General features: G+C 41.0%; 1 protein-coding gene across 3 annotated transcripts; it reads right to left on the bottom strand.

Moving 5' to 3' along the window:
* Positions 1-3,956: 3,956 nt before the first annotated feature.
* Positions 3,957-15,481, bottom strand: gtf2a1 (general transcription factor IIA, 1). Of its 3 annotated transcripts, none has more exons than XM_050057737.1 (10): positions 15,230-15,481; positions 13,471-13,572; positions 11,825-12,020; positions 11,361-11,425; positions 10,274-10,349; positions 10,012-10,154; positions 8,103-8,207; positions 7,475-7,759; positions 7,016-7,105; positions 3,957-5,733 (listed from the first exon to the last, which is right to left on the bottom strand). In XM_050057737.1, the coding sequence occupies exons 1-10, from the start codon at positions 15,257-15,259 to the stop codon at positions 5,626-5,628; spliced, it is 1,200 nt and encodes a 399-aa protein (XP_049913694.1). In that variant the 5' UTR covers positions 15,260-15,481; the 3' UTR covers positions 3,957-5,625. The 3 variants fall into 3 exon arrangements, with proteins under 3 accessions (XP_049913694.1, XP_049913695.1, XP_049913696.1); XM_050057738.1 differs by having other exon boundaries at positions 10,030-10,154; XM_050057739.1 differs by lacking the exon at positions 15,230-15,481 and adding an exon at positions 15,187-15,207.
* Positions 15,482-15,663: the final 182 nt, after the last annotated feature.

The raw sequence follows: 15,663 nt of genomic DNA, 5'->3' as shown, positions 1-15,663 counted from the left end.
AAGGCGTTAATGAAGATGCAGCCATTTGCACATCCAAAAAGTGACAGAGGTAACTCACCTGCTCAGTCGCTCTGTGAAATTGGCTTGCTTGTCCGTTGTTGGAAAGGTGCTGGGGAGGATTCAGATGCTGTTTGACCATTAAAGCACTTCAGTTGGAGCGTACTGCCACCTTTAGTCCTGATTTGATAAAAATCAAAAGACTTTAATGAGAATGCAACTTTATTGGGGCTTTTTGGCCTTTACTTGAAATGAATTGACATCCTTCCCAGGCCCAAAGATTAAAATTTACCTCATGAGACAGTTGGCGAAACAAACTCTTCAAATGCTCATTTTGACCTAGCGTGGTAGGAAAAGCACAGTTGTTACTAATAACACTAACAATGGCGCTGTTCTATTTGTGTCCCATTAAGTCATGACAGTGTGACAGCGAGCCAGCATGCAGGATCCTGAAACTCAAGTAGCTACATGGAATTCAACAATGGAGGAAAACCAGGAAAGGAGGAATCTCCATTAGAAATGGATAGAGGCTCTTTGTCCCAAAGTGCCTCACAGACCACGGTAAACTCAACATGCCACAGCCAACAGGCCTGGCTACTACATTCCACTGAAGCCTACAAACTCTATTTTGCCATGCAGCTGATTGGCAGTCACCGTCAGTTAGGTGGTAAGCAGAGAAAGCCTCAGAGTCTAAGCTAGACATCTCCAGGGCCTCATTATAAGCCTCATTCGCCAGCAGCACAGACTCTTTCGTCTGAGTGCCCAGGAGTAGCAAGAGGGCCCACTTCATCAGAAGCAGCCAGGGATACATTCTTCCTCCACTAGGTCTGTTCGGGACTGAATAAGTCTTTGTGAGGCGTGATATACTGTAGAAGTGACAGCTTGCCTCAAATCCATTTACAATCAAGTGCAAAAATCTCCATGTAGTTTCTGATTCAACTTTAATCCCAGACAGCACCACACCTTTATCTCATAATTACCCACAAGGAAATACACAGGGATTGTATCAGTTTGGTTAGGAATTAGAGGAAAGGCAGGGAGAACGCCCATGCTGTGCGTATCCTGACAGCCGTCCAGACACTGGATTACACCGTTAGAAAAGTGGAACTAAAAACAGGCCGAGGCAGATTCTGGGACTCACACGTCCATGTAGCATCAGATGAAGTAAGGAAGTGATTTCCAACCAGGGCTCCCTCTACTCTACAGCTGCCTGGATATGTGGACATCTTACAGTAACTCAACTAATTGAAAGCAAATATTTAATATTTTATTTAAGAATATATACCCATACTGGATCTATAACGTGTTGCATTTAAACATGTAGATAGCAAACAAACAGAAAAGTGAACAGTTAACTAAGGTAACGGATAAATGGTTTTAAATAAAAAGCTACAAGTAATGGATAAATCATTTAGATAGTCAGATAAAAGCAACATGATTAAATATGCTAAAGTAACAGATAAGTTGTTCCAATAGCTAGCTAAAAGTAGTGGACACGTTGCTGCAACAGTTAGCTAAACTTAATGGACAAGTTGTTACAATGGTCATGTCAAAGTAATGGACAAATTGTTACAGTAGTTAGAGAAATATTATGGACAAATTGCTCTAGTAGTTAGCTGAATGTAATGGACAAATTGTTATAATAGTTAGCCAAACATAATGGAAAGATTATTACAATAGTTGGCTAAATGTAATGGACAAATTGTTAAAAAAAAAGTTAGCTACATGTAATGGACAAATTGTTATAATAGTTGGCTAAATGTAATGGACAAACTGTTACAATAGTTGGCTAAACTCAACGGACAAATTGTTACAATAGTTGGCTAAACTCAACGGACAAACTGTTACAATAGTTGGCTAAACTGTTAGAATAGTTAGCTTAAAGTAATGGACAAATTGTTACAATAGTTGGCTAAACTCAATGGACAAATTGTTACAATAGTTGGCTAAACTATTACAATAGCTAGCTTAAAGTAAAGGACAAATTTTTACAATAGTTGGCTAAACTCAACGGACAAATTGTTACAGTAGTTGGCTAAACTGTTACAATAGTTAGCTTAAAGTAATGGACAAATTGTTATAATAGTTAGCTACATGTAATGGGCAAATTGTTACAATAGTTAGCTAAGCTCAACGGACAAATTGTTACAATAGTTGGCTAAATGTAATGGACAAATTGTTACAAAAGTTAGCTACATGTAATGGACAAATTGTTACAATAGTTAGCTACATGTAATGGACAAATTGTTACAATGGTTACCTTAAAGTAATGGACAAATTGTCACAACAGTTGGCTAAATGTTATGGACATGTTGCTGCTACAGTTATCTAAATGTAATGGACAAGTAACTGTTACAGTAATTAGGTTGAAATAATGGACGAGTTGTTACAATAGTTGACTAAACGTACAGTAATTGACAAATTGTTACAAAAGTTAGCTAAACTCAATGGACTAACTGTTATAATGGTTAGCTTAAAGTAATGGACAAATTGTTATAACTGTTAGCTAAAGGTAATGGACTAAAATGGTGACTGCTTACCATGTTCATGAGAAGAGCCTGGTTGTGGTATTCAGGACCTCGTAAATGGAAATTTTCGGAGAGCTCAGAGTTCAAGAGTTTGTGTACGTGACTTCCCGTGTTGTAAACACAACCTCACAAATTCCATCTGAACTCAGTAGTTAAAAGTAACGGATAAACTGCTGAAACAGTGAGCTAAAAGCAAGTGGTTAAAATTGCTAAAGCAATTGTTAAAAAATAAAAAAAAATGTTACAATGGTGAGCTTAAAGTAATGGACAAATTGCTACAGTTAACTTAACGTAATGGGCAGATAGTTGAAGCTAAAAGTAGCAGATAAAGGGTTGAAACGTTCAGTTCCTGCCTCTCCAAGTTTGGCTGCAAAACTCCAAACATGACCAGACTAACATTAGCAGTTCATTGTGTGAAAAGATTATAGAAACAATATCCAATTTTATACTAACACTGATAGAGACATCCACTTTAAAAGCAATTCCGGCAAACATAGCATATCAGATGGGTTATGTTAATTAAGGGGTGGAGTTCATCTGTTAGGGTTGTGTGGGTAAATCTGACAAAAGAAGATTGGAACCAGTGTTTAATGGTAATATGGCCAGTGCTTCAATACTATACAACTTGTAAAAAGGGACTGACAGTGAAACAGTTATTCTCCCATTTAAAATTAAGGCTAGGATTTGTTTTTTTTTTTACATTTTTCTTTTCCTTTTGCGAAAGATACTGCACTCAAAGCACAACCTTCTGAGTTTTGTTCCAAACTTGATTTAATTTTTAAAAAATTAAATGAATATTAACAATACATTTCCTTAATCATCTGAACAGCAGTTAGAACACACACGACAAAACAATCAGAAAGCAGAGAATACATTTTTAATAGACATCCTTTTCATAAGCTCATCTATCTTTTGTTAATATCGGAAAACTGAAATAATGTTCAAAAGGCACACGCAACATCCAACGATAAGAAGAACATAAAATAATTATGCAACTATGGGCTGAATTTTTTCAGTTAAATTATGACTAATAACCACGGAGAGCTACTGAATGCGTTCCTGAAAGTCTGGGATTTCTTTATTTTTCTTCAGTGTTCCACTCCAAATGTGTTGGAAAACTTTCTGTTGGCACATTTATTATATTTGTTATCTGAGGATGGTGACAGGCCATTAACAGTGTCTATTAAAAAGTGACTTTGTTACCAGTGAACATTAATCATTTTGGAAGCGGGCAACTGTTTTTAGGCCGTAGGGGAAAAAAATTGAAATAAAAAATGGTTTTATGCCCATTAGATCATTAAAAAGAACAAACTTTAATTCTTCACTTCTTGGTTCTACATTAATCACCTTATCAGTGCTTCCTTGGTGTTAATGGGGTTTCATTAAAAGCATACCCTTTAGAACTAACCATCAACCAAATTGACACAACACTCAAAAAACACGTACTTTATTTCAAATTGCTGCAACAGGGGCACTAAAAACAAACTGCAGAGAAACACACGGCCCCCCCGAGTTAAACTCACTTCGATAGAAAATATTCTCATTTAAAAGTCATGATTAAAATGAAAGCACAGGAGAACATATGGTGGACGAAATGATTTGGAGCACAGCGTTATGTAGCTTAGTCCAACCGACAAAGAAAAAAAATAATAAAGGAACACTTATTAGATTATAAGAGCACAGTTTGGTGCGGCTTTCCAACCTTTTCAAAAAATAGAACATTTCGTGAACTTTCAGGAATAAATTAAAAAAATAAAATAAAATAAAGGACACCGCCCTGTCCCCACCAAAAAAAAAAAAAAAAAAAAAAAAAAAAATTACTGTTTGAACTGTGACAGTTTGAGATTATGGGGTGTGCAAGAAAAATAAACACATTTCCAGAGAAAAGCAGTGACAACACACATCAATCAACCTACACACACACACACACACACACACACACACACACACACACACACACACACACACACACACACAGTGAACACACTCAGCACATGCCTGTACAGCCAGTCACTGTCTCACACTTTCTTTCTCACACACACACACACACACACGTAGACAGAAGAGAGCACGCTGTGGCTATTGATTAACTCGACTGACTGATTCACAACACATTGATAAACTGACAGTGCAAATTTTCAGACGGCTGCAGGAAACTAAAATAAGAGCAAAGAATTTACACCAACAGGACAAACTTTCGACATTTTGTACAATTCTTGAATTCAGTGTTGGATCTGTTCTTGCTTTTTTTTTGTAAAGTATTTTTGGATAAACATGGAATGAAAGCTCCAGAGAAGCTGATGAGGAAAATAATAACTACTTTTTGGATTGAGCACTTGATAGAAGATTAAAATAATGCCTTTAAACGACTATTAGTTATTTTAAGATTAATGTAATTTTGCCTTCTTTGTCTGAACCCTTCATCAAACACATTCTTAAAAAAAAAAAGCTTAAAACAATAACAGGTTGATAACTACATAAAACACTCTGGAGCACCATTTTCATAAACATGAATTGAGAGAATTACGATCCAAGAACAAAAATCAGAAGCCAAAAGTTGATTCTGGCCGTTCTAAAGGCAGCAATCCCGACTGGTGGCACTAAGTTTGGACTTAAATGTGGACACGAGTCAATCCAGTCAACCGACTACAGTGCATCATGAACGTGTTTCTCATCTACGGGGTTATAATGAGTGACCTCTGACCCTCCTGTGGCAGGGCGGGTCAGGTCACCCTGGTCCACTACACCTGTACGATGTGAAATGCTTACTTTCCAATGTGTGTGAATTCTCTCAGGAAAAACGTAGAGAAGCCTGGAAGAAGCAAAAAAAGATAAAGAGCGCTCTGTTCGCAGGCGTTCCCTTCCCCCTGTGGGTTTCTCATCCCGCAAGGCAAGTCGAGTGTTTCTGACGACACCCTGGTTTTACGGTACCTCACAGTCCTTTGGGTTCGTCAGAGTTCTCAAAGACTCGGCAGAAGTTTCCTGAAATGAATCCAGTCACAGGATATGGAAGGATATTGAAGTGTCTGTTAACTGGATAGAAGGAGTTACAGAGTTCCTGCTCCTGTTGCTTTGTCTGTTTTTTTTTTTCTTTTCTACTTCACCATTCGGCATCCCCAATGGCTTTGGAGAAGACATAGTCTCTCCCGTTCAGATTCATGATCCCGTCCTTCAGGTGGAATTTCCATTTGTTCTTACTTCTGTGAATCTGGGGAGCAAAGAGACGGAAATTAATGTTGTGGGCGTCAAGGACAGATGGACAAGTGGACAAAGTCTCTAATGTCTTTAACCCATGCACACAGAGGACTCAGCGGGACACATACACACATATTAACCAGTGTTGACCGATACATCTTAATAAGTCCCGGTTAGCATTTAATAGTTTTGTGATACACTTTGGGCTGTAGGATACTCGTGATCCAACACTGTACTCAAGTCCGATACAGCGCTAATATTCAAAGTAAAGGTTCTTACACACTCTAACAGGATATGGAAACTGCTGTGAAACAAACTATTGAAGAGAAATTTGGCACTTGCCCATCCTTCAGTCAACAGAAGCCTTTGCAGTGAAACTGTATCTGACAGTAACTGTTTTACTGAACAGACATCGCAGCAATGTTTAGCTAAATCTCTCTGTGTAGTGAAACTGTTATGCTGTGGCTTTTGTTTGTACTGTCTCCTTGGTTATAATCAAACATGGAGGAGTCTGATATTCAGTTTTTACGGTAGGTACATTTTGTTTTAATGGTTTTAAACCTGGCGAAAATTAGCATTAGCATTATCACAGTTAACCATAGCTGGATATGCACAATGCTAACCAAGCTAGCAGCTAGTCTTAGGGTTAGCTCCACCCTCTCATCCAAATATGGTCACTTCTGGCTCCAAAATACAAATGAAGAGGCCAGAGCGCAATTTAAATCAAAACGATTTACATATATTGAAAAAAAATTACCTCAACATGTGAATAAGCTGACTCTGGTAAGCAGTGATGCAGTGTGTATGACCAGGGCTTTTATTGTGAAAGGCAAGAATGGAATTAGTAAAGCTAATGTGCTGCCAGTGACTGTGAGAGGCAATTAAGAGTTTGCAGCCTTGGTTCAAACTGCGAGGACTTATTTCATTACCTTCATAAGTATGGGCGCAACGCCAGCTAGTTTGGCAATCAGCTGATGTTTCCTTCTGTAAACAGTGCCGTAAAACTAGAAGCACCCAAGACGGTGAGTTTTGCGGCAGTGTTGTGACAGGCACGTGTGTGTCTGAGTGTCTGACATAGACAGCAGAGAAGCAGCTTAAGAGCAGCACAGCAGTGCGCCCCTGAATGACACTAAAATGCTTCAGAGACTCTCATTTCTTTATTATATGACAATTTTAGTACAAACATTTACCCGCTAGCGTGGTGGATAGTCTACTGAGATATACTCACCAAACGGAAAATAAATATTTCAACATGCAGGTTGATTGAGTGAAGTTGTGCCGTATTCACTTCTTACCTTGTCGTACTGGCACACCACTACATTCTCTGTATCAAACAGCTCCTGGTCCTCCTCATCACTGACATCATCCCCACTGTTCAGTGGCTCCTGACGAGGAAACAAAATCAGAAAGTTACCCAATCTTACCTTATCTTCTCTCTTTACATTAAAACTCTCAGAGTGGCTGACTGGGTGAGCTGAACGTCCCATTGATTATATTAAAGCATAAACACAGAAGTAAATGATCCATATTTGTTATCTGGGGAAAAGATGATATTATATAGTAAGACATAGTTTATTTTTTAATAACAGGAGATATATGATAGATTATATTGGTTTTTGTTGGTTTAACTTTGTTGTTCAAACACTGATCCACAAAAAGCGATTCGAATTGTGTCTGCTGAGCCTGACAACATCTTATGCTGCAGTGCAGCTGCCATTTAACTACATACTACTTCAGTTTCCTCTGGTGCTCACCTCTTCGACCTGCCCATCCTCGCCCCCATCTTTGTCCTTCTCCTCCTCATCATCCTCATCGTACTCCTCCTCCTCATCCTCGTCCTCTTCTGAGGAGGTGTCTCCGGCGCCGTCTGCCTGCAGTATCATGGGAGGCTGCTGTGCCTGAGGCTGGGGTTGAGCCTGGGCTTGCTGCTGGGCCTGTGGTGGGGCCTGGGGCGCAGCTGCACCCTGGGCCTGCTGAACCTGCTGGACCTGAGCTGTTGCTGCCTGACCAGGCTGCTGCGCCATTGCTGCCTGCATCACCTAACGGGAAGAAAGGAGAAACAGAAGAGGAACAGTGATTGTCGGCTCATTCGTTTCATTAGCTGCTTAGAGTTAAAAGAACAGAATAAATATATCATATAGATACAGGGAAAAACAACTGTAAATCAAGCTTCCTGTCTAACTTTGTGTATTCTAGGGATCATATTAACACCCCCAGCGAACTTCAGCCCAAAATACACTGATACCAATCAATATTATGATAGAACAAAGAAGGCAGAGAGACGTGGTGGAAACTTTGCATTGGAGCAAACTCCTAAGAGCAGAGCAAACTTTGAGACAAGAGCAATTAAATGGGTAATGAAGGAGCTGAAGAAGTGCTGACCTGTGTATTGCCTTGGACTTTGTTTCCTGAAGCTAAGACGATCTGCTGCGGCTGGATGATAACTCCTGTTTGCTGGGGCAGGCCTCCCTGCAGAGGAGCCAGGACCTGCACAGACAGCACACAGGAAGAATTCACATTCTCTCACAAGGTCGAGGATAAATATTAGCATATTGTCTTTGGAGGCTTCGAAGGGAATTTCACAAAAGTTATTCCTTTAAAATCTCGACTGACTTTTCTATCTGTAAGTTCTGCTGAAAAGAAGGAGTCTGGTTGCCTGATATCAGACAGAATTTTCAACTTGTTAAATTCCCGTTTCAGTCTTCAGTCTGACACTGTGTCCGCTAACAGATTTCTGTGAGGAAGGGGAATATGATTTTCTCTAACCAGTCACTAGTGACCAATGTAGCTATCTGAACCTAACGACAATGTAAGTCCAAACTGATGCGTTGTCATGCCAACACAACCGATTTGCCGAGTTTAAAGAGTGGAGCGGAGCAATGGGAAAAAATCTACGATGTCGGGCACTGTTGAGAACACATGTCGGTTTAGAACAGCCCCGATGGCAGTATCGTCTCTATAGCTCCCACCATGATTGTTATTACTCCTCATAAGCTCCAGCACACCTCTTGACAATGCTGGACAACTGCATTAGTCCCGCAAATAGCGCCAACTGGTTATTCGTTAAATTGTTTTAACCTTGGAACTGCTGTTTCATGTCATGATGCCAAACCAGAATCAGTCAACTCAAAGTCTGGACCCAGGAAAGGAGTCTGGATCATCATATGGTGATGGATTTTAACTTTATTTTACTTTTGCTGGTTCATTCAAGAAGTCACTGGTATAAAGCTCATGGGTACTTAAGGGGGAAAAGATGACGTTCAGAAGTGTCCAGATTTTCCAGAATTAATTTTTTCATGGCATTTCTTTTCCTGAATTTCAAGTTTTTGTTTCCAGAGGCTGGTTCTTCCACTGCTTCAACGCCAGAGGACCCACAGCTTAGTAGTCATGGATTGATTAGACACAGGAGGTCAATTATTTTACACTATAAGCTGTTGATTGTTAGAAGAACACAGATAAACAAGATACATGCAGCCATGTTGCACTTTCTAAAGGCCTTGCCTCCGTTTACCAAAATTAGATATTCGTACCTGTAAGCATGTCATGATACCAAACATTTGGTAGTCCATACTAATACCAGTGAAAATGCATGATTCTTATTCCTAATTAATAACTGATCCAATCTACTTGAACATAAATTCCTTGTTAAAAATGTTTAATTTATTTCATTTATATTTTATTATCAATCCCTGATGATTTCCCTCGAATACAATGCACATGTTGATGTGGGTTGTTCTTCCGTGCTTGTACAAGATCAAATTCTTTTGGCATTTAACAGCAGACTAGAACACCTGTAGGTGTATATGCTGCCCTGTCAGGTCCAGAGAATTACATCCCAGGTACCTACACTACACAAATGCTGTTGCTCGGCTTTTAGCCAACACTAGAAAATGTGACCACATCAGCCCTGTTTTAGCCTCTCTTCACTGGTTACCAGTCACAGTTACTGTATTCTTTTATTCTGTATTACTCTAATTGTTTGATTTGCAGTACCTCAGTGCAATCTACAGGGCAATAAGTTGCCAACTTTGCTTATCTGCTTCAGTGACGGTATGCTATCTTAATTTTTATTGTTTTTCATATTTTCTTAAAATTACCTCACTCTATTTGCTTGAATCCTGCATTGTTTTAAATACGAGATCAACCACGTAAAGCACTTTTCAACACAATGTTACAAAGTGCTTTATGAATAAAGTTCATTATTATTACAGAAAAACAAGTACCGCCATGTTTTCAGAATTTTGTCATTGACTTATTACCAAAAATCAGTTCTCATAACTTCTCCACCTACCTGTCTAACAGGGCATACCTGTTGTATGACCGGTGCCTGCACACCACCAGGCTGCATCTGCTGCTGCAGGAGGATCTGCTGCTGAGGCTGCTGGATGATGTACTGAGCCCCATTGGGTGCACGAACCACCTGCAGGATCTGACCTGAGAGGACAGAAACAGAGGTGACGTGAGTGCTATGAGAGTGGATGCATTTATCAATTAATCTGTACAAACTGATGCACAAATAAACATGTGTCTGTGTGTGTGTGTGTGTGTTTCACCTTGGCTGGTGATGAGCTGTTGGTATGGGGCGACCCCTGTGGGCAAAGCAAGGGTTGCTGCGGTAGCTGCTGCACTCTAGAGGAGGAAAGGAGAACACACATACATGTGACTGAAACCAGACAGTCAGGTACACACTCACGTTCACACACGCAAACAACAAGTAAAACTTCTGTCTGAACGCACCCAACAGCAGGACTTTAGGGTTCAAGAACGTGGGGGAAAAAAGACTGTTTTTAAAAAGTTTTAAGGTTGTGAAGATGTAAATGCTCTATAGGCGCCTTTTAAAACACACACCATGTACACACACTTTAGAGTTAAGTACATTTCTCTGGAGAGACTTTAATATTTTTGAAATAGAGCACAACATCTTCCCAATCAAAGAGCTAATATTTATATTCCCTTGGCTGCTGTGATAAAAGCAGCCTTTCCATATTTGCATTCATTCATTTCACCTGCCAGGTTTGACGGTGAAAGGTTAGAAATGTGCAAGTGAAGCTTAAATACCGTGTTTGAGAATTAAGACAAAAACAGTTTACTAATACAGCACAGATGCAAGCCTTGACATCAACAGATGGCTTGCCGAACAGAAGTGTTGTTGAGAGAAGAAGTACAGAAGGGAGGGAAGTGTGGACACTCGACTGTGCGAAATTAAAACTGATGAAGGGAAAAAAGTGTGTGAGAGACACAACAGGAGCATGTAAGAGGATGTATTATCCCCGGCTTTATCTCCACTGTAATCCAGGCTACTAGACAACTCTCTAAAGGTCCTTCCTCTCCTCTACTCTCTTGCTTTTCACATCTTCCTGCCCCTCCATCTGTCTGCTACTACACCAGTGCACCTGCTGTGAGGAATCAGCCTGCAGAGACACATTAAGATCCTCTTCTTCTTCTTGGCTGGCTATGAAATATGTGCTTGGAAAAAAATCCTCCCTTTCTCTCAATAAAAGTATATTACACTAAGAGAGTGCTTCGGTAAGTAAACTAGTCTCTGTAAATCTGTATACAGTGGAGATCAGTGATTGTTGCATTGCATTACTGTTCTCTATTAAGCAGGAAACTATAATTAAATGCACATTATCTACTCACCATCCCCGTTGCACTCATGTGCTGTAGAATCTTGGAATCCTGAACAATGACTTGCTGCTGGGGAGCTGCGGAGAGAGACGTGTTTATGTCATAATATGTACCAAGATAATATCCTAAAAAGAAAATGATGTAACAGAAAAATAGAAGTGTGAACACTGATTTGAAATACTATCTCCCAAGCACTTATAAAAAGTTTTCCGACATTATCTGATGTATTAATGTACTAACTGGCTGACAAGCGTCTTGAATCTGTCATAACCATCTTCTGGTTTCCCTTTTTGAATGACAAATACAGACTACTGCCACCTGCTGCTATGGAGTTATTTCATCTCGCGTAGGTGCTGAGTGTACATGCTAGTTGGCCGTTTGCAGTGCGTTCAAGTGCAACTGTATGCTGTACATGATTTAGACGATTCTTGTGTTCTTTTTGCTTGTTGTTGTTTACCACCACAGTGCTGACCTACCTTGCTGCTGCTGAGGGGGCAGGATGACCTGCTGGGCCTGCGCTGGCTGAGTCACCTGCTGGACTTGTTGGACCTGCTGTACCTGCTGCTGTACCTGCTGCTGCTGCTGCTGCTGCTGAGCGGCCTGCAGGGCTGCCTGCTCCTCAGTGTGGAAGCCCTCTACTGCCTTGGACTGCAACAGTTTGTTTTCCCATAGCTGAAACATCAGGGAGACAGAAGAGTGATATTTTTGTGGTGTACCACTTTCATTACTGCCCACACACACTAGACGACTCTTGCAGAACTTTTAAGGGACTAAAGTGTTTTAGACAATGAGAGTTTTTAGTCACACACTAAGGGTGCTTTCAGACCTAGAGTTGTCTTGCTTTGGTCTGATTCAGGGACTATGTTGTTCCAAAGTTGTATAATTGCCTAGAGTTGGTTCGTGTTCTCACGGCAGCATTTACAAGAGGACCAGATCAAATGCCTTGTGTGAGAAAGCTGCTCTTGACTGGTCAGAATTTCCATGTGGGAAAAATCCAGGAAGTAAAGCAAACGTTGAAGAAGAGTACACTTGCAAGATAAATGTGACACTTTCTAATGTCACAATGGAGGGACAACTACGCAGGTTGATTTTAGCGCTGCTCATCGTGGACTATATTGCTGTCATTGTTCATTTTAGTCAAACCATACAGTTTGAAAACAAGGCGCGGCTCCAACTAGAAAACAATGTTTTGATGCATTGGATGTGCTGAATGTGCATATTAAGGCAGTACAGGAGGAGGTGCACATTAATAATCCTCCAGGACTGTAACATGCTCATGTTTAACCCAAACAATGTGTCATGTGACTGCAGTTGCTTCACATCCAGCTCGGAACACAAACGAACCGCACCACAGTTTGTTTGTAACTGGACCTAGACCACCTCTTCAAGAAGGTCTCAGTCTGGCTGTTGTGTTCACACCTGCCCAAATGAACCGCACTTACAGGGCAAACGAGTTTGACTGACCCACACCAAACAGGGAAGGTGTGAAAGCACCCTAAGATTTTGCAGGGTCACTATTTGCAAGACTGCAATTAGATTCCTTACATGATTAGTTCCCAATCTGCTCCTGGTGGAAAATGTTACACCAAACTGCCTTTAAAATTTTGACATATTAACGATTCTTTACTTGTCTTCAAAAACACAAAACTCTAGAAACACAAGATAAAAGGAGTCATATGTCGACAGTATTCCTGTCAATTCAGCATCAATAGAAAGAAAAACTTTATTTATATTAAAACTTTACATTTTGGATTTTGTCACCTCATCACCACTACCAGCCTCCATTAATTAGCTGCGCTATTTTAGTGAGGGAAGACTGTGGGAACGAGAGGTGAACCGTTTCAAAAATTAAGATTTCTGACTTCAGTAAGTGCTGGTTGGTGGATCAAATGCATGCACAATAAAACAGACTATTTTTCAATCCACAACTCCACCCACACATTCTCAGATATTCACTTCAATACTGTACGGGGGAAATTCTCAAACGAGAAGCTGACATTTTGTAAGTCATAATAAAAGCTCCAAATCAGCTACACCTGGAGGAGGAAGCACACCTCTGCACCAGTGACATTTCCCCTATTGTGGTTGTACACAGGAAACAATGCTGCTGGGGGACAGTTACCGTTTTCAGCTCCAGGAGCACTTGCTCATCCACTCCCTCGTCCAGGAACAGCTCTCGCACCTCGCTGATCACATCCTCAATCACAGACTTGTATAGTTTAGGCTACGAGGAGGCAAAAGAGACATTTTCATTAGTGTTTGCTAAGGAAGAACAAACAAAATGAAAACATATGTTATAATAAATGTTTACCACTTGGGGATTACTTTTACATAAACCATATGGTGTGTGGTATTCAGAAATATGTTTTAATAGGAAGACATAACCAATAATGCTTCACAGCTGCTACAGCAGCAGCAGCAAAACATTACATGTCTAACAGACCATTGATATAAATTATTTATTGCCTTGCCAAATACATAACTTGGTATAACGTGGTAATATTTGGTGTATATCAGTTATAAATACGTGGCTCAACTCTGAAACTGTTCCAAGCGACATAATCCCGGGATTTATTTTAACTGTGAGCACGTCACAGTGTGGCTTGTTATGCTAATCCATACGAAGCACTGGGAGAAACCAACACGGTATAACAGTTGTGTGTGTCCCCCGGGATACCGCGGCATACATGGCGCACACACCAACAGCTAACCCGTTTAAAGCTCTACAACGGCCGCATTTCAGCACCGGAAACAAGCGATACAATGGAGCCCGACAGGCCACCGCACTGCGCTCACTGCACCGCATTGTCCCCAATGTCCGCAGCACGGACCTCGGTCTCGCCTTCCCTCCCCCTCGGCCTGTCTGCTCCTCCACTATTTAAAGCACAGTGTGGTGTTTATATGTAGAGCCGGTGACGTAGCGTCGAGTAGCACCTTCCCATCCCGGGCAGTCTATATTAGAGAGCCAATATGGCTGTATAAAACCAGGCAGCAGAAAGGAGGAGGGTCAGAACCGGAGCGAGGGGAGACGTGGAAGCCATTTTACGGAGCGGCAAACTGCGCGCTCGACCGCCCCGTACTCTGAGCGATGTGTGGCGGAATGTGGAGGATATTTTCGGTGTAATTTCGTCTTGAGTGCTCAGCTTTGACTAAACTAGTGTGGCCTGGTCGGTGGGCAGCGGGACAGAGCTGTTATGAGATGGGTAAAGGTGGCGGTTTGGGGCTAACCTGCCTTCTGGTCGTGGAATGGTGGACAATGATGAGGCGTTAGGCTGAGCAACGTTGACGGTTTTCGGCTAAGGACTTTTAATTTGTACAAAATAAGCTCTATATATACGCAGTGGATGGTGGCGAGGTGCTTTGCGAACATTTACACCTTATAAATAATGCAAAAATAACAATTTAGCTCATATTCACCAGTTTTTCTTATCGACACAAGCAGTTATTTGACTCTTCACTAAAGCAACAGCACAAACACAAACCTCCTTTGCTACAAGCCATTTTTACACATAATATCTGACGCTATCACGAGCCAACTCATGTGAGCTTCAACCTGACAAACAGCCCGTAACTTCCAGCTTTAAAACCCCCATCACTGACCCTACACTTTAACGCCATTTTCACCTATTTCCAGATTTCCACAGCCCCTCTACCGTTAGCCATTGCTCCTACCAGATGGCTTTATCTGAGAGAACAGTCTAGTTTCGAAAACTGGTTAAAATGGCCGATTGACTCCACCAAGTCTTCATTTTATTTCATACCACAGTGTAGTGTTTGTTAAAGCAGATTCAGTTCACTGAAATAAAATTAAAAGCCAGCCTCTTTCCATTATCTTTACCCCCATTTTCCCCCGCTGACAATCCTTAGAGATTGATCCTTACCACTGGGTTCGAGTTAGCCGAGCTCGCCATTATACGCGTAGTGTAAAAACCACACGGCAATAGGCGAGAAATAAGAGCCAAAAATTACGAAAAACGACTTAAAACAACTGGGAACGATATTTTAAAACAGCCGGCATTACTTTTGTAAATAAAACACAGTTTTAGCGGTCTTATTTACAATCCCGGGCTGCGAGTCCCCAGCCGTCCTCCTTCCGTCGTTGTCCTGCTTTATATACTGAGCGATGGAGCTGCGAGTGCGCGAGACATAGGGCAGGGTCAAACCGCACATCGCGCGAGATTTCGCGCGGCGTATGATGACCAAGCAGTACAGCTGCTGCTGCTGCTGCTGCTGGGAAATGTAGTGTGCATGTGGTAAGGCTGTAAATAAATGTGCTCAGGTCGCATTATAGAGCTCAGTGATCTTGTTTACTGAA

Source organism: Epinephelus moara, chromosome 12 (assembly GCF_006386435.1).
Source record: "Epinephelus moara isolate mb chromosome 12, YSFRI_EMoa_1.0, whole genome shotgun sequence".
Taxonomy (NCBI): Eukaryota; Metazoa; Chordata; class Actinopteri; order Perciformes; family Serranidae; genus Epinephelus; species Epinephelus moara.
Note: the sequence above shows the minus strand (reverse complement) of the source record. Positions and strands in the feature narration are given on the sequence as shown.

Coding starts and splice junctions, on each gene's coding strand:
- gtf2a1 (XM_050057737.1), bottom strand. CDS start 15,259: ATGGCGAGCTCGGCTAACTCGAACCCAGTG. Junction 10,350..11,360: donor ACATGAGTGCAACGGGGATG/GTGAGTAGATAA, acceptor TTCCTCCTCTAG/AGTGCAGCAGCTACCGCAGC. Junction 7,760..8,102: donor AAGTCCAAGGCAATACACAG/GTCAGCACTTCT, acceptor TCTTCCCGTTAG/GTGATGCAGGCAGCAATGGC.